General features: G+C 40.5%; 1 protein-coding gene across 24 annotated transcripts in view; it reads left to right on the top strand.

The window, feature by feature from the left end:
• The first annotated feature begins 323 nt into the window (after positions 1 to 323).
• Klc (kinesin light chain) overlaps positions 324 to 21335 on the top strand; it is a 187686-nt gene continuing 166674 nt past the window's right edge. For 10 of the 24 annotated variants that reach the window (XR_011227967.1, XR_011227966.1, XM_069321609.1 and 7 more), the window contains exon 1: positions 324 to 452. Coding sequence is in view for 8 of the 24 variants with exons in the window: in XM_069321609.1 (XP_069177710.1) it covers positions 331 to 452 (122 nt within the window). In the remaining 16 variants the exon portion in view is untranslated. Of the gene's footprint in view, positions 453 to 9889; positions 9951 to 11259; positions 11725 to 21335 lie in introns of those variants that run through there. The other 14 variants (XM_069321617.1, XM_069321624.1, XM_069321620.1 and 11 more) reach the window with 3 other exon arrangements.

Raw genomic sequence — 21335 nt, 5'->3', positions numbered from 1 at the left:
AATATGTTTTCTATTTTATATTACAAATTATGGTGTATTTCACCTTATTTTCAAAATTGAACAAAAATTCTAATATATTTCCTTTTAAACTGTCCGCCACTCGGTCAATCGCCATTTTTGTTTTTTTATCAATTGTATTGGAAACGGCTTATGTTGATTATAAATATATTTGATTACTTACATAATTTTACAATTAAATGAACACGCTTTAAAAATAGATATATTGTATGTTTTAATTATAAGATACACAGTTATTTACTAAAGCGTTTTTGGTAATGTGTATAAATATTTCGCCCCTGAAAACCGTTTCGTGACTCGTAAGTAAAGCGCATGTCAGTGAATAATTTCGCAGTGAAGGTAGAGGTGGGGCTGGGCTGGTACACTGTAGTTGACACTGCTGGCCCTCTATCGTCCCCTAGCCAGCACTTGCAGGCGTCTCTCGACACACATAGGTAACTTGCATACATATTACATGCTCTGCAGGCCTTTAATTAGACCACAGCTGTAGATACGAAAAGGTTACTGATTGACCCGAGTCTGGGAAGACCACTTCCAGTCTGGTATTTATTTGTCCGCCCTCGACCATAATTCACACGGTTATATATCTTTTGGGACATGTTTGGGACAGCACATTTCTGCCACATTGATCATTTTAAGGTTACAGTGTATGGTTGCCGCTGACGTATGTTAAGCGAGGCCACACCATTGATCTTGTTCACTGGTGGTGAAATTTGAGGCTGATCTTGTATAGGGTTATGCTACTAATGTTTTTGGATGTCAAGTTCATGCATTTATAGTCCATTCATTTCTTTTTTTCTAACACAAATCACTAGGTTTGCCTAGTATGTCGTGCAGTAGTATTACTGTAATATCTCTAAGTACAGTATATAATAAATAATTATATTAGTACCATAACATTTGTGACGTTATGGTGGATGTATCACTTTTTGTAGCTACATGCATCTTGCCCAAGTGTAATTACACTTGGCCAAGACACAAGTAGCTACAAAAAGGGACATAAGGTAACATCGTCACAACAGTGTGTGTGTGTGTACCCTGTTGTGATTATATGGCAAAACCTTTTGGTAGACTTAATTTTATCTGTACTGTACTTATATATGCAAGAGTTCTTACATTCTCGTAAAGCTACTGGCAGCCATAGCATTTCAGACAGTTCCTTAATCTTAATTTTCTCTGGAAACGATCCACCAACGTGTTTAACAGCCAGGTACCCATTCACTGCTTGGTGAAGAGAGGCATGTAGCTAAGGATTGTCAGCTAATCAAACCTTCCCGTGTCGTGAACCCTGGCCAAATTGCTTGCGAAGTGCCAGGCGATCTGTTATATTTGTCATTTGAGTTAGAAGTTAGTTTTGTACTGTTGTTGTATGACAAACATTACCACTAAACATACTGGTTCTGTATACCCATATTTTGATTAAATTGACTAATATGTATTAATCATCTCTTCTCTGAACTAAAAATATAATACTTGTTCCTATTTTGCCTGTAAGTATATTTAAAATGCATTATTTGTATATTGTATTTCTATAAATGTGCAAAGATGTGTTCTATCATTTGGGGTAAGAAAAATTCCAGTACAGTACGTAAATACAGTAACGGTAAATGGCAACAATATCAGTCGACTGGAATTCTTGTTAAAATAGCACAGAACTAGTTCTAATTACTCCTTTCAAATGAGTATAACTTATTTAGGTAATGCACGCAAATTGTGTAAGCTACAGTGTTCCCTAGAGTTCCTTAACCCTCCTGTCACTAACACTTAAATATCCAAAGAATGTAACAAGATATATATACAAGAATGTAACAACTCTTGTATATATCTCAAAAAAAAACAAAAAGAAAAAAAAAAAAAAAAAAAAATTATTTTGAATACTCTCATTGTAAGTTTTCCCTGCACTTCCTACATTTCCTAGTGAAATTAAATTAGACATAATATTCAATTACATTATTGCATGTATGTGATGGAGAGGGGAGGGAGACACGTGTGCAAACAGGTTTTCCATCTGGTACAGTATATATTGTTCTGCCCTGAGTGGGTTGGGGATTTTGGGACTTAAACCTCCAAAAGAGAGCTCTGGTTATTGCACCAGACTGTTATTTGCATACAGGCAGACAACGTCCCAACCAATTCCTGACGGAACAAACAACTGACCTCAGCAGCCACACTCCTGCTACCGCCGGTTGACCGGCAATGAACACTGGAATGCTTGTAATTTTATGTAGATCACCCTGTATGCCTCTTGATCTTGGAGAGGGGTTCAGCATCACATATTTAGGGGTGCGGCTCCAACACTAGCCTCGTTGTCTTGTGCACACACCCTATTCGAGCCGCTATGACTCCCCACTCTCTCCTTGTTTGGAATGATCTCCTAAATCTCCCTTTCGTGAATTAGTATCTTCTGCCACTCTGTCCGCAGCCATGACCCTATCTCTCTTTCCCACTTTCTGGGGAACCTCACCAGGACAAGAGTAAAAGCCAGCTAATATATATATTTAATATACAAAGAAAACATACATAATACATGACATAAAATAGAACATTATCATACAACACTGTTATAAATAGTGGTGGGTTGTTCTATGGGAGATCTAGTATTAAATGGATGTAGGGGCAGTAGTTAGAATAAAGATGTATCTCTAGCAGTGGAGATCAGTAAGGCCCGGCCCCCAAATAAAAATATCAACAGTGAATATAAATTGGCTACAAGACAGTGTCAGTCTAGAGGTAGATCATAGATCTCCTACACAGGAAGAATGGATACTCCTTTAAAACTAACTAACTTATTTATTAACCCCTTAACAACCCCCCATATACATTCACACCCATAACAATAATAATAATTACTTTACCACACTATCTTACGTTAAAAGCCTTGGTCCACATTAGCAGGATACAAGGTTTTACTCTGAGAACAAGCTAGGGTAAAGTACTACTAGTGAAGAACCTGAAGCTTGAGGTAGCTTAGGGTAGTGAGACTACGTGGTACCCTAACACAACACAACACAACACTAAGGGGTACCCAAAACACTGGCAAATACTACCCCAGATCTACACCAAACTTACAATCCCAGAGTAGGCACAAATATACACACAATTACTTAACTTAGTGGTTACAGGAATTCAAGGTAAGGAAAGGAAGGAGGAGGAGAAAAGGTAGAGGGATGCAGAGCAGCTCAGAGGAGATCTCAACACCACGAACGCCAGCCAGAGAGAGCGAGCAGCCACCACCAGCCTCAGCTCTCCAGCCGTTGCCGGGGGGAAAACAGCTGATCGTGCCGCTTGTAAACATTACCACTCTTCCTCAACGTAAAACTGGTTAAATTAATAGTTCCAAGAATAGTTAATAATTTCTACATGGTTATACTTACTCCACAACAAGCTCACAAGTCTGAATGCTCTGTGAGAAACAAGATTCGTCTTACGTCTGGCAAGAAAGATAGGAATGAACCTCGACAAGCGCACCAAATACTATGAGTAATTTATTTAGCTCAATTTGACCTCTGGTTTCCACTGAGGAACCCAGGGTCGTAACAAACACTCTGAACTGCTACAACCCGGTAGCATTCCAATATCATATCATGGCTTCACCATCTGTCCATATCAAGTGGCTGCTCAACTCTTGGCTTTACCACTTACTACTCCCTCATTAAATGGGGCTGAAATCCTGTTACAACAATACTGTATCCTCAGCCCTAAAAGTCTATAAAATTCAGCTCGAGGCTGAAACACCAGAAACATCTACATAAGTATCCCACAACAAAAGAAAAAATCAATCTCTCACCTTACATTGCATCTTACATGCCAAAAAGTATCCTAGCACTTCCCTTATTCAATTATGTGTGTCCAACATGAACGTCTGTTCTGCTCCTAGTGACTCACCACCAATACATATCTCTCGGTCCTCCAAAATACAGTATCAGGAAAATCACTCCTGCAGTTCTCCTAATCTGCTGCACAAAGAAGTCTTAATTTCACATCAGTGACGCTTCACCACTGATTCCACAGACACACGTGTAGCTGCTCTACACTGCTTGAAATCAACTCCTCACTATGGATTTCTGCTCTACCACAGAGTTCAGCATACACTTCTTCTCCAGCCTCGAAGTTCCTCCATCAACTTCTTCTCTAACCTCAAAGTTTCTCCACGAACTCCTCAAACAAACCTGCAATTCCATTACCATGCCAATAAAAATGTTTTCCTAACAAAACATGATTAAATGTATTCACAGAAAATAAACTCCATCCGACATCTTATGCCGGCACTACGGCTCTGCCAATGTGGATCCTCCCCCATCCTGGGCGGGTCCACCTGGGAACATGTCTCAACGCGTAGCAGTTCCCGTTGTGACGCTGGCGGCTTCCCCTCTCAGTCATCTACTGACCTTCGGCGAGGGTGGACGTACCACCGCTCCCTCTAGCATGTCCTCCCAACTTTAATCCTTATTTTAGTTCACTGTCTTAAATTAATAAAATATCTATTCTACTTACACATATTTTCACTATGATCGCTGGGCACACGATCAAACACTAGTGGCGTAATTAATAACTGATTAAACAGGCTTACTGCCGAAATCCCTGATGTGAGGATGGTCACTCACTGGAGCTCAAACATGGCTCTCCCATAGGCTGCCCACAAAAATGCTTCAGGACTGCCTCACAAGGCTTTCTCCAGTCCACGACTTGAGTTCAAAACATCACCTGGTATGCTCCACAACAGAAACGCCTGCTTGCTTCCTTCCTCTTGAAGGCACAACAATTGAGTTTCACCAAGGCGCAACCAACACTCGCTTGCAGGTCGCCTCTAATTTACCAAAATCACAGAGAAATGGTGTACTATGTTCCCAACAGCCTCCTCACACTTGCGGACAAGTAGTCTTCACTCCAGCACTAACAAAAGGAACTATATTCTTCCTTATTCCGGGAGAATCAACGAAGTACAACGTCCTACCAGCGAGCATCAGAAATATTGCAGGAACAACCGTGGACATCTTCAAGAGGAAACTAGATTGTTTCCTTCAAGGAGTGCCGGACCAATCGGGCTGTGGTGGGTATGTGGGCCTGCGGGCCCCTCCAAGCAACAGCCTGGTGGACCAAACTCTCACAAGTCAAGTCTGGCCTCGGGCCGGGCTTGGGGAAAAGAACTCCCAGAACCCCATCAACCAGGTATCAACCGGGTATCACCTCTGACGACAGTTGCGACTCAAGTGAGGTCACCACGACCTGCTGGCGTCGCTTCACGTCCCCAAAGTATCGACATCTCATTTTGTCACTTATTACCAACGCCCATCCTCTGCTAGTATCCTGAGATTACTCACTGATGTTTACTCAATTATTTAATATTTACATCTTTCCTCTGACCTCTCAATCTCGGGTTCGGAAGGCAGAATAACTCAGAAAGGTAGACTCGTTCCACCCAGGTCAGAGGGGGCCTGACAGCTGGGTGGACAGCACTTCAGATTCATAGCCCTGAGGTTCCAGGTTCGATCCCGGTGGAGGCGGAAACAAATGGGCAGTGTTTTTTCACCCTGATGCCCCCTCTTACCTAGCAGTAAATAGGTACCTGGAAGTTAGACAGCTGCTACGGGCTGCTTCCTGGGAATGTGTAACAAAAAGGAGGCCTGGTTGAGGACCGGGCCGCGTGGACGCTAAGCCCCGAAATTATCTAAAGATAATCAAGGCTACATGGGGTTGTGACAAAAAAAAAAAAAAAAATATATATATATAATATATATTATATATATATATACATACATACATACATACATATACACACACACATATACAGCCCGTCCTCCAAAAATGGGGTGGTAAATGTAAGAAGACAAATAAGTGCAATTATGTACTATTCATAGCAGTTAGGAATTGTACTTATTTTCACTTAGTATTAAATCGTACTGTCAGATATATTGTGAATATTTGAGTTTACCTGAAAAACTGAATAGAAAACCACAACCTCACCTAACCGTCTTAGTTTTTGAAGATAATAATTGTATTGCTGCTTAATTACAATTAGTACTTAACCTATAGCTATATTGATATTACAGTTTTATAAAACTAATAAAACAAAACTAAAATATATCAATAAATTGTAAAGTAACTCAGGATATTTTAAAATTTTGTATAAAGTCTATATTGTTTAATTAACCTGAAAAAGAAATTCCTGATATTTAAAACTTGTGTATTGCAAATCGAAATTGAAAACGTCATCCTAAAATTCTGAGTGACTTAACAGAAAACGAGAAGAATTAAAGCGGGGGAGGGAGTTGGGTCAATGTAAGTCCCATAAGTGCAATTATGCACTGCTTATTACAGTAAGAAAGTGTACTTATTACACTTAGTATTAAATCGTACTGTCAATTCGGAGGATGGGTTGCAATATATATATATATATATATATATATATATATATATATATATATATATATATATATATGTCGTACCTAGTAGCCAGAACGCACTTCTCAGCCTACTATGCAAGGCCCGATTTGCCTAATAAGCCAAGTTTTCCTGAATTAATATATTTTCTCTAATTTTTTTCTTATGAAATGATAAAGCTATCCATTTCATTATGTATGAGGTCAATTTTTTTTATTGGAGTTAAAATTAACGTAGATATATGACCGAACCTAACCAACCCTACCTAACCTAACCTATCTTTATAGGTTAGGTTTGGTTAGGTAACCAAAAAAGTTAGGTTAGGTAGGGTTAGGTAGGTTAGGTAGTCGGAAAACAATTAATTCATGAAAACTTGGCTTATTAGGCAAATCGGGCTATGCATAGTAGGCTGAGAAGTGCGTTCTGGCTACTAGGTATATATATATATATATATATATATATATATATATATATATATATATATATATATATATATATATATATATATATATATATTAATTACAAATGTTATCTACACCACATCAGCCTTACAGGCCTACTTCCAGGGATTTTTGCTGATTAAATCAAACAAAATAAGCCTTGGACCACACCCCCGATCCGAAGCCCATGGACAGCAGACCTGGCCCAAAAGAGTTTAGAAACAAGAGGTTAAGCAGCATTTGTTTGAACTTCACTTCCTTAACCACCTCTGCCAGCAATGTCCCCAGTTACAATATGATTGACAGCCCACAAAGGTTGTCCATGGAATAAAGCGTTCAGAGCAACAATGCAAAGCTCAAGCATGTTGCCACGTTGTGAGATAGGTTTCCTATATTTCCACAGGTTTCCTGACAGTCCCCTTGGTGCAGTGGTAAGACACTCGCCCAGCACTTTGTCAGGGCTTTGGCCTGGGTTCGTGTCCTGGCTGGGGAGGATTGACCAATCGCCAATCCTTAACTGTTGCCTCCGTTCACCCAGAAGTGAATGGGTACCTGGTTGTTAAATAATTTGGTGGTGTCGTATTCTGGGAAAAATTAAGATTAAGGACCTGCCCGAAACGCTATGCATGCTAGTGGCTTTACAAGAATGTAAAAACTCTTGTACTGTATAAATAAATAACTCTATTAAATATACTGTATAGATAACATACCTGCAACAGAGGCAGCCAAATGAACTGTGCTAGATTATTGGTCATGGTTAGTTCAACCTGGATTTAGAGATACTTGGTTCTCACACCAAAATTTATAGAAGTAGTGTACTATAGATGCCACCATGAATGTGGTTCCCAGATGGGGATGACAGTTTAATATTAGGAGGAAGTGTTCACTAATAAAACCATGTGTATAAAAACTATTACTGCTTTGTCCTATATAAATACTTTGGGTTTCTCTCTTTACTGTGGAAACATCATGCAAAAACTAATCAGAGATATATAGCCATCCTGCAGAACATCACTTAAGTCTCGAGGTGCCCTGTTTTAGCACCGATTTATATAACTCACTTCACTTGTATGGTAATTACGAAGAGGATTACAGAAGTAATACTGTGAATACTAAGGACATCAATTTACTTGCACAAAACATAATACTGTATCTCACATTTTATGGCTAAATGTATGGTGTAATTATCTCGCACTTCTGTTATCCTCAGTAGCATTCATGAGTTTTCTCCCAAACTCCCAAATGCTGGACATGCCATGTTTGAATTTGAAATATCTCCAGTCTATTTCTATCACCACCTGTTTCAGATGTTTGCAGGCAAATCAAACTAGGCCACCTCATGGGCAGCCATGGATGTGAAACAGCTGTTTATACAAAATTAAATGGTACATATGTCTTTCCTTCCAAACACATGCTTTCTCATTCACACTTTTCTTGCTGTGACCACGAGTGGCTTAAGACAGCATTAATTTGCATCTTGACCACTTGTGGTTTTCTTACCACAAACAATAGGAAATTAATAAGGAGAATGGTGCTGTATCTTCAGTAGGTTTCAATGCAGGGTTAGATGGTCATTGATGGTCAACCCTTGCAGTTGTTCTTGACAATGTCCCTGTATAATAAATCTCATTAACCCCTGAACAATTCCGGGTTTGCAGAGCTAACAGTAGTGATAATTCGGGCAGTCTTACTTGATGCAGGCAGCACTAAGTCTGTCGTACCTGCCGCACTGAGATTGCCTTCATGCTGGTTGCTGCTCAAGCTGATGCTTGCTCTAACCTCAGTGAATCTCTGTATGAATCGACCAATCAGAGGGTAGCATCTACATTAGCCTATCCACTGATTGGTTCCTTATCAGAGTTCATGTGATGTCACTAGGTTGAGTAGATCCAGGCATAAGAGGGTCTCGGTGGTACAGTCGAGTTTGTTCTCAATGCACAATCGAGAATTCCGGGTTCGAATCCTGGGCGAGACAGAAATAGTTGGGCACATTTTCTTTCACCTAATGTGTGTGTGCACCTAGCAGCAAGTAAGTACTCAGGAGTTAGTCAGCTTATTGTTGGGTTGCATCCTGGGCAGGGTCAGTAATTCAATCTTGGGGGAAAGGGGGGGGAGCTAGATACAAAGTCTAATGTGTATTGAATACACTCTGGCTTCCTGTACCCCAACACAGTGAATTATAGAATTATTTCAGTCAAGCCTTGGAACTGAGGTCAGGTCGTCTCACCTCGTACCACCTCCCTCCTTCCAAGATGGTGGCTCCACCCATAAGCTGTGTGCCAGCTCAGTAAGATTACCCTGATTTTACAGCATAACCCATCATTGTATACCTGGCTTGTACCTGGAGTTCTGGTACTCCACCAAGAGTAATACTCTATTAGGCTTGCTTCCCAAACCTAGCCAAGGACCAGGCTTGGCTTTAGAGCTTGTCCAACAAATTGATGTCTGAAGTGGCCTACAGCTCCATATATCCTACAACCCAGTTGGTTTGGCAGTTCTTGCAGGAAACTGTCCTGATTTTTTCTTGAAGTTGCTTTTGTACTGTCAAAATTTCTTACTTTCTGGGAGGACACTGAACAGCCATGGACCTCTGATGTTGATACAATATTCTCTGATTGTGCCTATGGCACCCTTACTTTTCACTGGTTCTATTCAGCATTTCTTACCAGTATGCTGGCCAGCAAAATATTATCTAGACTCCAAATGAGAAGAGCTCTCCAGGGATACCCTACTAAATGGTAATCCAACCTAATTTAACACTTTGTATAGTGATGCACCTTAAGTGCACAAGTTAGTTTATCTTGGGTGTGCACCTTAGATGAGAAATACCCACCTTCTCATAACATTGAGTAGTAAATTCCCAACCTGTATCTGGTTGATGCTAAAATTCACAGTAGTTTTTTTACATTAGGTGATTATTTGTAATTAAATTGTTTATGCCTAGAGTTGCAAGAATTTGTAATATTGAAGCTTCTTTAGTCTGTGTGTCCTGGTTTCTTATTTGCATACAGTATTTATTTGTCTTGTGAATTAAAAATGTCTCATTTCAGACCGACTCATATATGGTATAGGGGAAATCTCACTCTGATTATGGAAGAAGTTATCTGAAGGGTGAGTAGATTAATTTTTCAGTACTGTACAGTATCTTGGAATTTTGCAGTGTAAATAAATTTTGGGCATCTTTTAGAATTTAAAATTGGACAGCCGTATTCATAGTTCTTGTGTAGTGATGTTTATCTGCTTACATTTAATGAATGTAATTTCATGTGCAAAATGCTGAACAGGTAAGGTTATCAAGGTTTCCCATTTTATGAGTTGGAGGCATCAACCAGACGAAAGTAGGATAGTAGTAACTTATAGAAAAGTGTAAAAGAGGAAACAAAAACTATTTACTTATCATAACATATACAACATGGTGGGCTAAATAATTTCGATAAACGATAACAAAGTAGCCTAATTTGGCTTGAACAAAACTTAAAGCACCATAATACTAGATGGATCCATAGCCTCCTTTATGATAAGCGCGCGATGACATGCACCTGCCATTGAGCTTAACTTTAGCCTTAGGCTCACTGATCGCTCAACCTATACATTTCCATAAAATATGTATATTGTACTAGTCAATAACTATAGTTAAGTGTAATATATTTATTCAACGTTGTATTTTGAGGAATTAATATGCACTTGATAAATGTATTTTAAGTTTCGTTGGAGCGCTCTTTGAAACTAAAGATGGGAGGAGAATACTTGGGTGGGTGTGGTAGTCACTCCCTCTCCGCGCTTTAACCTTTGCTCTTGAGCTCCGTGTAACTGGTTTTACGTTGTCTTGTGAATGGCAGTGTGTTATGGATGGAGGCACTCACGAAATGCTTATTAGTTAGGGAGTATTGTAATGTGTGTGTGTGGGTCAGATGCGTCCTGACAGGACATCCGGGCTCGCCCATGCGTGACGGTGTTGTCAAGGTTCGTGAACAGTAGACTTGGCACCACCGCATGACTCACTCTACTTCCTTGCCAGGCGTAACGTTCTCGAGACAAGTTTTCTCCTCTTGTCGTAGTCTTCGTCTTTTAACACAAGTGTAAGCAAGTGCGTTACATCATATTAATGTCGACTTATTCAATATATTTTAATTGAGTGTTAGCATAACCAATCTAAAGTAGATCTTGTTTCGTCAATGACAGCTGATTCACTGGAATGCAGTTGCCAGTGCGCCTATTACATGCTAGTGCTTTATCCCTGTCTTGAATCAATGAAATTCTTAGTTATCTGTATCCTCTTGTAAATTTCTTTATTTATAATAAATAATAAATATAGGTTGTTCAGTTTTAAACAACCTAGTTAGTTCAGAGGAATTAATGAAAGTTAGGGTGTGATGATTGTGGGATGGGAGAAGATCGGCAACAGTGGAGCCAGCCGCTGAGGACTCAGTCTTGTGTCGGTGTTGTATCATGGCGTTTGTCTGCCCTGCGGGTTTGTGAGCGGTGCCTGGTCAGACTGTAGAGTTGTGGCGCCACCATGCAGGGGTCTGGACGCATGTTCTGGCTGTGAGCAGGAAGTTTACAAGTGTACTGAGTTAGGTGCTAAGAGTGTCGGATAATAGGCTAGCACATCAGGTATAAGAGGAAGGATTTACCTAAGTGCGACCCCCACTAGAACCACCGCCGCCCTCCTACAGCTGCTCGTCAGTCAACCCAGACGGTCACAAACCTCTTCAACGGTCTGATGGACGTGGCTCCACGTTATTGCTTGTGGTGATTACCATCTGATAAATTTGAGTGGATTGCAAGCGGTTTATTATAGCGTGTGGGCAGGCCCAAGTGTGTAAACCTCGTTTGGGTGGGGGGTCATTCACGCCCCCACTACCGCCCACATCATTACCGGAAGGTAAGCCTTCGTACAAGTTGGTTGATCTTGTGTGTGTGTGCACCTGTTGTTAATAATTATCGCCTTTAGATTGTTCCGTAAGTTTTGTAGAATGGTTGTCTTTCAATGAGAGATGGAGGTTAGGTTTCATGTTTCTCTGGTGTGGAGAATTCCTTAAAGGTAAACCTTGTTATTTAGTGGTCCATTTGTGGTGTAATTGTGTACAATGTGGAGGGGTAGCCCAGGTACATGTGTTATGTGGGGGGAATCAGTGTGTAATGTTTTCACACACAAAAATGAAAACATTTGTGTAGCGTGTGTGTGTGTGTGGTGTTGATTAGTTGAGGATGTGGTGTTGTATGGGAGACGGCACAAGTATTCGGTGGAGATTGGGTGTGGGAAGATTGATTGATAAAGATTAAGCAACCCAAAAGGTGGCACGGGCATGAATAGCCCGTAAGTGGTGGCCCTTTTGAGCCATTACCAGTATCAAGAGCTGATACCGGAGATCTGTGGAGGTGCGACTGCACCCTGCGTGACGGGAGATGTCTCCCGTGGAGATTGGGTGTGGGAAGCCTAGGTATAAGTACAGGTATTGGGTTGTGAGGACGGGCGCGTCAAGATGGTAGAGACAGGAAGTGCGAGCCAGCGTGCTTGCTGGCTTACTTCTAATTTGTTGTCGAAGTCCGTTATAAAGCACAACTAACGAGTGAACGACTGAGACCGAGCGCTGAGTCACAGCAGTAAATGTGCATTGTATTTATCGTGAGAAGCTGGAGGGGGAGATGTGTGATGGCTCCTTCAGAGAGGCTGTTCTCTTTACTGGAACCTTTAAGAATCGTCTACCTGGCGCACTCTAGTCTCGTGCAGCCTGAGGAGGGACTATGCTACTTTACCGGCTACATCATCAACTATGCTGTCACTTGCTGTCGACATCCTGCAAGATAAAGTCGTTCGTTTTAATACGGTAGTAGTTTAGTTTCCGCAAGACTTTCCTGAACCGCTGCGTATTAGTGGGTTTAAACATAGTATATACTAGCTCTCTCTAGAAATCCAACATGATGTTTGTAACTCCTCTTGTATGCATGTACTTTTACCCAAATGACCATTTTTAATTTTTTAATTTTTACTGTTAATCTTGCCAAATGTCCAAGGTCACGTTAGTGTAGTATATTACGTTATCAAGAGTTCTGCCGTGCCGAGTATTAGATCTGTAATTATCGCCCATTTATGTGAAAATTATAAGTGTAATTGTGTGTTGATTGACAAAAAGACATTTCAAAGTATTGTTTGAACTTCGTGCCGCTCACTGTTACCGTAATGCAGAATGTGCCTGAATTTCTTGGAGACCATGAGGATGACTATTAAGAATGTCACCGGTTTTACGATTTTTCCCAATGAAGACGATTAAGATCTCTGGTATTAATCTTGAGTGGCGTAGAATTAGTGATAACATCTGATAGAGTTGTACAGCTGGATTAAGCGTAAACAAGGGGATATGAGTGTGTGGTAAATATAAAATCATATCGGAATGCGTAACAATTGATTTAATTTAGAAAGTATTTAAGTATACATTGATTTTGTAAGAGTTGTGGACGAGTAGATTTGTCTGCCAAGTAGCGTCATTGTAAACAAAATAGGTAAATGAGTTTCTGCCAATATGCTTACGGTATATCCTTACGATTGCAAGGCTACTAACGTAATCATTAAATGCTTCGAAATTAAGCGCATGCAGGTTTAAAGCACATATCGAGAAGATTTTTAAATTACGTTTTTATCTTAAAAACCTATATATAACCTGATCTTGTTGCAATTTTACAGCATTGTCAAGGTGTACTAATGGTAGTTTGATGGAAAGGAAATGTCCTAAAGTTATTTTGTAACTGCCACCATCTTGATCAATACCTAAATTTTCCAAATGAACGGAAATTGTTTCACATCTTTTAAATCAGCCTTGTTAGGCTCTCAAAGTTAATTTAATTTAAGGCTAATTGCCTGCTCTTGTATCGTCGACTTTAGTAACATTGAATTATAGTGCCATGCTTCAGCTGAAGATTCAAGGTTTTTACATTGGGGCAGTGCAAACTGAGAGTTTATTATCAGAGTTTGTGAGCTGTTTTATTTAATTTATTTGTATGGGTGTTGTAGGAGGGAGGGAAATGTGTGTGCACGAGTGTTACGTCATGAACATAAATTTTAATGACGTCATGAGCAGCACAACCCCCCCCCACACCTTGGGACCGCCGGTACAGCGTTGCCAGGTCGTGGGAATGATGCAGTTCTTGCCGCGTTGATCATAATGTTTAGCGATGATCAGTATGGTGGTAGAGCTTGTTGTGTAGCTTATTGGTGTAATGGACTGTAGGGCTGTGGTGAGATTGGCCGGTTATCAGGAAATTACAAGTTATTATATGCAGGATGGTCACCTGTGTTATCGAGGCGCCTCAGGCGAAAGTTAGTCATTCAGCAAAGGTTAGTCGATAATAAGTAAGGATGTCTGTATTGATGTAACTCTGGTTACTGTCAATAATCACCTTGGTCTCTACTATTTAGTTTTTTTTGTTTGCTGTAGTCCCATGGCAGTCAGCTCCGTTGACTTAGCAATGTGTGTGTACTTAGCTGGTTTGGAAACAGGATTGACGATTTGTTGAATAGATAACCGGTAACATAAGACGTGGGTCACTTGAGTGTTTCAAGCGTGGGCAGATATATGAGTGAGTTTGGAAGGATATATATATATATATATATATATATATATATATATATATATATATATATATATATATATATATATATATATATATATATAATATTGTGACGGGAAAATGTTGGAGTGTAGATGTACGGCAGTCCTCCAATGGCAGGTGTCAATGCCTAGTCACACTTACAAAAAAAAAGATAGACTGCTTGCCTGTTTGTCTGTGGTAAAGTAAGGGAAGGCACGCAAAACACAAAGTATGAACAATGAAACTTTAATTAACATAGAAAACAAAATATAAACAAAGACAATCCCTTGGCAATGTACAGTGCAAAAGAACAAGTCAAAAACAATATAACATAAATGGATAATAGGGATGAAGTTACTCTACAATAATATAACGTTAAAGGTGAAAAATAATTAGGTGCTGAGAATATTAATGCTAGCTGCAAAACATCCAGCAGATACACAGCGTATATCAGTTAGTTGTTCACTGCTTGAGAGCACAAGGATATTCTGACTTCAATGGCTGGATCAAGCCCAGACATCGACTCAGGTAGAGGGCGCTGAGGTGCAGTGTGCAGGTGTGCAGTCGGCGAGTCACCAATCAGGAGCAGGCAGGCTGGGAAGGGTAGTTGGCTGGTTGATGACGAGCCGGCGTGGAGGGAGTGGAGTAGGGGGTGAGTGTTGGGTACGTTTTGCCTCCTGGTCAAAACGTTTTGTGCTACTGGGAGACGTATCTTGAAGGTAGCATCTATTCTTGAATAAAATCCGTAACTTCATGTATTCATGTAGAGAAGAGCAGGCTCAATCTTTCTCTTGAAATAGATTATCATCACATTATATATATATATATATATATATATATATATATATATATATATATATATATATATATATATATATATATATATATATATATATGCGAACATGCCTGAATGGTCCCCAGGACAATATGCAACTGAAAACTCACACCCCAGAAGTGACTCGAACCCATACTCCCAGGAGCAACGCAACTGGTATGTACAAGACGCCTTAATCCACTTGACCATCACGACCGGACATAATGAGGTGATAGCCGAGGCTATTTGAACCACCCCACCGCCGGCACTCGGATAGTAATCTTGGGCATAGCATTTTACCAAATCACCTCATTCTTTGGGGCACACGTGAGGAACACAACCCATACTGGGAGTATGGGTTCGAGTCACTTCTGGGGTGTGAGTTTTCAGTTGCATATTGTCCTGGGGACCATTCAGGCTTGTTCGCATTTGTGTTCCTCACGTGTGCCCCAAAGAATGAGGTGATTTGGTAAAATGCTATGCCCAAGATTACTATCCGAGTGCTGGCGGTGGGGTGGTTCAAATAGCCTCGGCTATCACCTCATTATGTCCGGTCGTGATGGTCAAGTGGATTAAGGCGTCTTGTACATACCAGTTGCGTTGCTCCTGGGAGTATGGGTTCGAGTCACTTCTGGGGTGTGAGTTTTCAGTTATATATATATATATATATATATATATATATATATATATATATATATATATATATATATATATATATATATTAGTATATTTTGGTAGCAGTCTTTCCTGTAGACATATATTATTAAATATGACTGAAAAAGTAAGATTAATAATTCTAACACGAATTTTCTCAATCTTTCGTACATTACGCTTCACTGTTGGAGGTAAATCAAAAATCACTTCTCCAAAATTCATTTTTATTTCTAGTCTGACGCGACACGGGCGCGTTTCGTAAAACTTATTACATTTTCAAAGACTTCACAAATACACAACTGATTAGAACTTACGTATCTCTGATTTTATATCTACATTTGAGTGAGGTGGGAGGGGTGATGTGGCATTAACACAAGACAGAACAAGAGGGGATATTAATAGGGTATTAAAAGTATCAACACAAGACAGAACAGAAACAATGGGTATTGAATAGAAGTGTTTGTAGAAAGCCTATTGGTCCATATTTCTTGATGCTTCTATATTGGAGCGGAGTCTTGAGGTGGGTAGAATATAGTTGTGCAATAATTGGCTGTTGATTGCTGGTGTTGACTTCTTGATGTGTAGTGCCTCGCAAAAGTCAAGCCGCCTGCTATCGCTGTATCTATCGATGATTTCTGTGTTGTTTACTAGGATTTCTCTGGCGATGGTTTGGTTATGGGAAGAGATTATATGTTCCTTAATGGAGCCCTGTTGCTTATGCATCGTTAAACGCCTAGAAAGAGATGTTGTTGTCTTGCCTATATACTGGGTTTTTTTGGAGCTTACAGTCCCCAAGTGGGCATTTGAAGGCATAGACGACGTTAGTCTCTTTTAAAGCGTTCTGTTTTGTGTCTGGAGAGTTTCTCATGAGTAGGCTGGCCGTTTTTCTGGTTTTATAGTAAATCGTCAGTTGTATCCTCTGATTTTTGTCTGTAGGGATAACGTTTCTATTAACAATATCTTTCAGGACCCTTTCCTCCGTTTTATGAGCTGTGGAAAAGAAGTTCCTGTAAAATAGTCTAATAGGGGGTATAGGTGTTGTGTTAGTTGTCTCTTCAGAGGTTGCATGGCTTTTCACTTTCCTTCTTATGATGTCTTCGATGAAACCATTGGAGAAGCCGTTATTGACTAGGACCTGCCTTACCCTACAGAGTTCTTCGTCGACTTGCTTCCATTCTGAGCTGTGGCTGAGAGCACGGTCGACGTATGCGTTAACAACACTCCTCTTGTACCTGTCAGGGCAGTCGCTGTTGGCATTTAGGCACATTCCTATGTTTGTTTCCTTAGTGTAGACTGCAGTGTGGAAACCTCCGCCCTTTTCCATGACTGTTACATCTAGAAAAGGCAGCTTCCCATCCTTTTCCGTCTCGTAAGTGAAACGCAGCACGGAACTCTGCTCAAATGGCTCCTGCAGATGTCTGACATCAGGTACCTGTGTAAAAATGTCGTCAACATACCTGCAGTATATGGCCGGTTTCAAGTTCATGTCGACTAAGACTTTTTGCTCGATGGTACCCATGTAGAAGTTTGCAAACAGGACACCTAGGGGAGAACCCATGGCGACCCCATCTACTTGCTTATACATGTGCCCATCCGGGCTCAAGAAGGGTGCCTCTTTAGTACAAGCTTGGAGTAGTTTCCTCAGAATACTTTCTGGCATGTCAAGAGGAGTACAGGCTGGATCACGATACACTGTCGGCTATCATTCCGATTGTCTCGTCCACAGGTACGTTGCTAAACAGCGATTCTACGTCCAACGAGGCTCTTATCCCTGTGGCCCGTGTGCCCCGCAGTAAGTCCACAAATTCCTTTGGAGACTTCAGGCTGAAGGCGCAAGGAACATAAGGAGTCAGCAGGCCGTTGAGTCGCTTCGCCAGTCTGTACGTGGGTGTGGGTATCTGGCTAATGATTGGCCGAAGTGGGTTTCCAGGCTTGTGCGTCTTGACATTTCCATACGCATATCCAGGTTTATATTCCCCAATGATCTTTGGCAGGTGGAGTCCGGATTTCTTGGCGTTCACAGTTTCGATCAGTTTGTTGACCTTTGCTTTTAATTCGGCTGTAGTGTCCTTCGTTACCCTTTGGAACTTAGTTTGGTCAGAGAGTATGATGTTCATTTTCGCCAGATATTCGTCTTTTTTAAGAATGACATATATTGGCGACTTGTCACCTCTCCTGACAACTATCTCCTTGTTCTCACGAAGGCTTTTAGCTGCCGCTTTAAGCTCGGGGGACAGTATGGTGCTTCTGTAGTTGCCTCGATTCTTTCCTCCTTCTGCAATAAGTTCTGCTTGTAAGGTATCTTTGGTAGTGACCTTTTGTGTCTCGAGGTCGAATATGCCCACTTCGATTGGCCCACTTCGGCCAATCATTAGCCAGATACCCACACCCACGTACAGACTGGCGAAGCGACTCAACGGCCTGCTGACTCCTTATGTTCCTTGCGCCTTCAGCCTGAAGTCTCCAAAGGAATTTGTGGACTTACTGCGGGGCACACGGGCCACAGGGATAAGAGCCTCGTTGGACGTAGAATCGCTGTTTACCAACGTACCTGTGGACGAGACAATCGGAATGATAGCCGACAGAGTGTATCGTGATCCAGCCTGTACTCCTCTTGACATGCCAGAAAGTATTCTGAGGAAACTACTCCAAGCTTGTACTAAAGAGGCACCCTTCTTGAGCCCGGATGGGCACATGTATAAGCAAGTAGATGGGGTCGCCATGGGTTCTCCCCTAGGTGTCCTGTTTGCAAACTTCTACATGGGTACCATCGAGCAAAAAGTCTTAGTCGACATGAACTTGAAACCGGCCATATACTGCAGGTATGTTGACGACATTTTTACACAGGTACCTGATGTCAGACATCTGCAGGAGCTGAAGGAGGCATTTGAGCAGAGTTCCATGCTGCGTTTCACTTACGAGAGGGAAAAGGATGGGAAGCTGCCTTTTCTAGATGTAACAGTCATGGAAAAGGGCGGAGGTTTCCACACTGCAGTCTACACTAAGGAAACAAACATAGGAATGTGCCTAAATGCCAACAGCGACTGCCCTGACAGGTACAAGAGGAGTGTTGTTAACGCATACGTCGACCGTGCTCTCAGCCACAGCTCAGAATGGAAGCAAGTCGACGAAGAACTCTGTAGGGTAAGGCAGGTCCTAGTCAATAACGGCTTCTCCAATGGTTTCATCGAAGACATCATAAGAAGGAAAGTGAAAAGCCATGCAACCTCTGAAGAGACAACTAACACAACACCTATACCCCCTATTAGACTATTTTACAGGAACTTCTTTTCCACAGCTCATAAAACGGAGGAAAGGGTCCTGAAAGATATTGTTAATAGAAACGTTATCCCTACAGACAAAAATCAGAGGATACAACTGACGATTTACTATAAAACCAGAAAAACGGCCAGCCTACTCATGAGAAACTCTCCAGACACAAAACAGAACGCTTTAAAAGAGACTAACGTCGTCTATGCCTTCAAATGCCCACTTGGGGACTGTAAGCTCCAAAAAACCCAGTATATATTCAAGACAACAACATTTCTTTCTAGGCGTTTAACGATGCATAAGCAACAGGGCTCCATTAAGGAACATATAATCTCTTCCCATAACCAAACCATCGCCAGAGAAATCCTAGTAAACAACACAGAAATCATCGATAGATACAGCGATAGCAGGCGGCTTGACGTTTGCGAGGCACTACACATCAAGAAGTCAACACCAGCAATCAACAGCCAATTATTGCACAACTATATTCTACCCACCTCAAGACTCCGCTCCAATATAGAAGCATCAAGAAATATGGACCAATAGGCTTTCTACAAACACTTCTATTCAATACCCATTGTTTCTGTTCTGTCTTGTGTTGATACTTTTAATACCCTATTAATATCCCCTCTTGTTCTGTCTTGTGTTAATGCCACATCACCCCTCCCACCTCACTCAAATGTAGATATAAAATCAGAGATACGTAAGTTCTAATCAGTTGTGTATCTGTGAAGTCTTTGAAAATGTAATAAGTTTTACGAAACGCGCCCGTGTCGCGTCAGACTAGAAATAAAAATGAATTTTGGAGAAGTGATTTTTGATTTACCTCCAACAGTGAAGCGTAATGTACGAAAGATTGAGAAAATTCGTGTTAGAATTATTAATCTTACTTTTTCGGTCATATTTAATAATATATATATATATATATATATATATATATATATATATATATATATATATATATATATATATATATATATATAATCTTTGGACAACACCCACCAGTGGGACTCGAACCCAGAAAGCACAACTACCTTCCAGTAGCTGGCATAACTAGTATGCTTTAACCCACTACGCCATCAGACCTTACAAAAGAAGAAGTGATGGCGTAGTGGGTTAAAGCATACTAGTTATGCCAGCTACTGGAAGGTAGTTGTGCTTTCTGGGTTCGAGTCCCACTGGTGGGTGTTGTCCAAAGATTGTTAATCTTCACTTGTGGTTTATGCAAGAATAGGCTTATATATATATATATATATATATATATATATATATATATATATATATATATATATATATATATATATTAATTTATGACCGAAAAGGTAAGATTAATCATTCTAACGCGAATTTTCTCTTATGTTTCTTTTCACTGTCGATGGTAATTGAAAAAATCAATTCTCCAAAATTCATTTTTATTTCTAGTCTGACGCGACGCCTGAACGCGTTTCGTAATAACTTACATTTTCAAAGACGTTAGCTTACACACAAACAACTGTAACCTGTAAACACACATCCATACTTATTCTCGCATTTGGGTGAGGTGATATGGTACAAAAGTTTTGGGTGAGATGATTGACATTTACACAAAATAGAACAGGAACCAATGGGCATAAAAACATAAGAATGGAAGTAACTGCAGAAGGCTTATTGGCCCATAGCATCAACACTTCCTTTTGATGCTTCTATATTGGTTCGGAGTCTTGAAGTGGGTAGAATATAGTTGTGCATTAATTGGCTGTTGATTGCTGGTGTTCACTTTGTGTAGTGCCTCGCAAATGTCGAGCCTCCTGCTATTGCTGTATCTATCGATGATTTCTGTGTTTAAGGTTTCTCTGGTGATGGTCTGGTTGTGAGAAGAGATTATATGTTCCTTGCCTGTGATAGTAGTTTGAGTTAAAAATATCGCAGGCAATTGGATAATGACCATTAGGTGGCTTGTCCTGAATATAGCTCAGATGGTGAATTCGGTTGTAAAGGCCTACAGACGGAGGCAAGTCACCAAGTTGCTGTGTAGGTCATTGTGATAACAAATTCCAAAACCGGAGACGACTTTGATGATCTTTGACCTCGTAGGATAATGGGTTTCCTAAGAATAAGTGCTTTAACTTTGGCGGGATGTCCCTAAATATTCAACCATTTTTTACAATATAATTGCCGGACTTGAGTGT

The sequence above is a fragment of the Procambarus clarkii genome, chromosome 10 (genome assembly GCF_040958095.1).
Source record: "Procambarus clarkii isolate CNS0578487 chromosome 10, FALCON_Pclarkii_2.0, whole genome shotgun sequence".
Lineage (NCBI taxonomy): Eukaryota > Metazoa > Arthropoda > Malacostraca > Decapoda > Cambaridae > Procambarus > Procambarus clarkii.
Note: the sequence above shows the minus strand (reverse complement) of the source record. Positions and strands in the feature narration are given on the sequence as shown.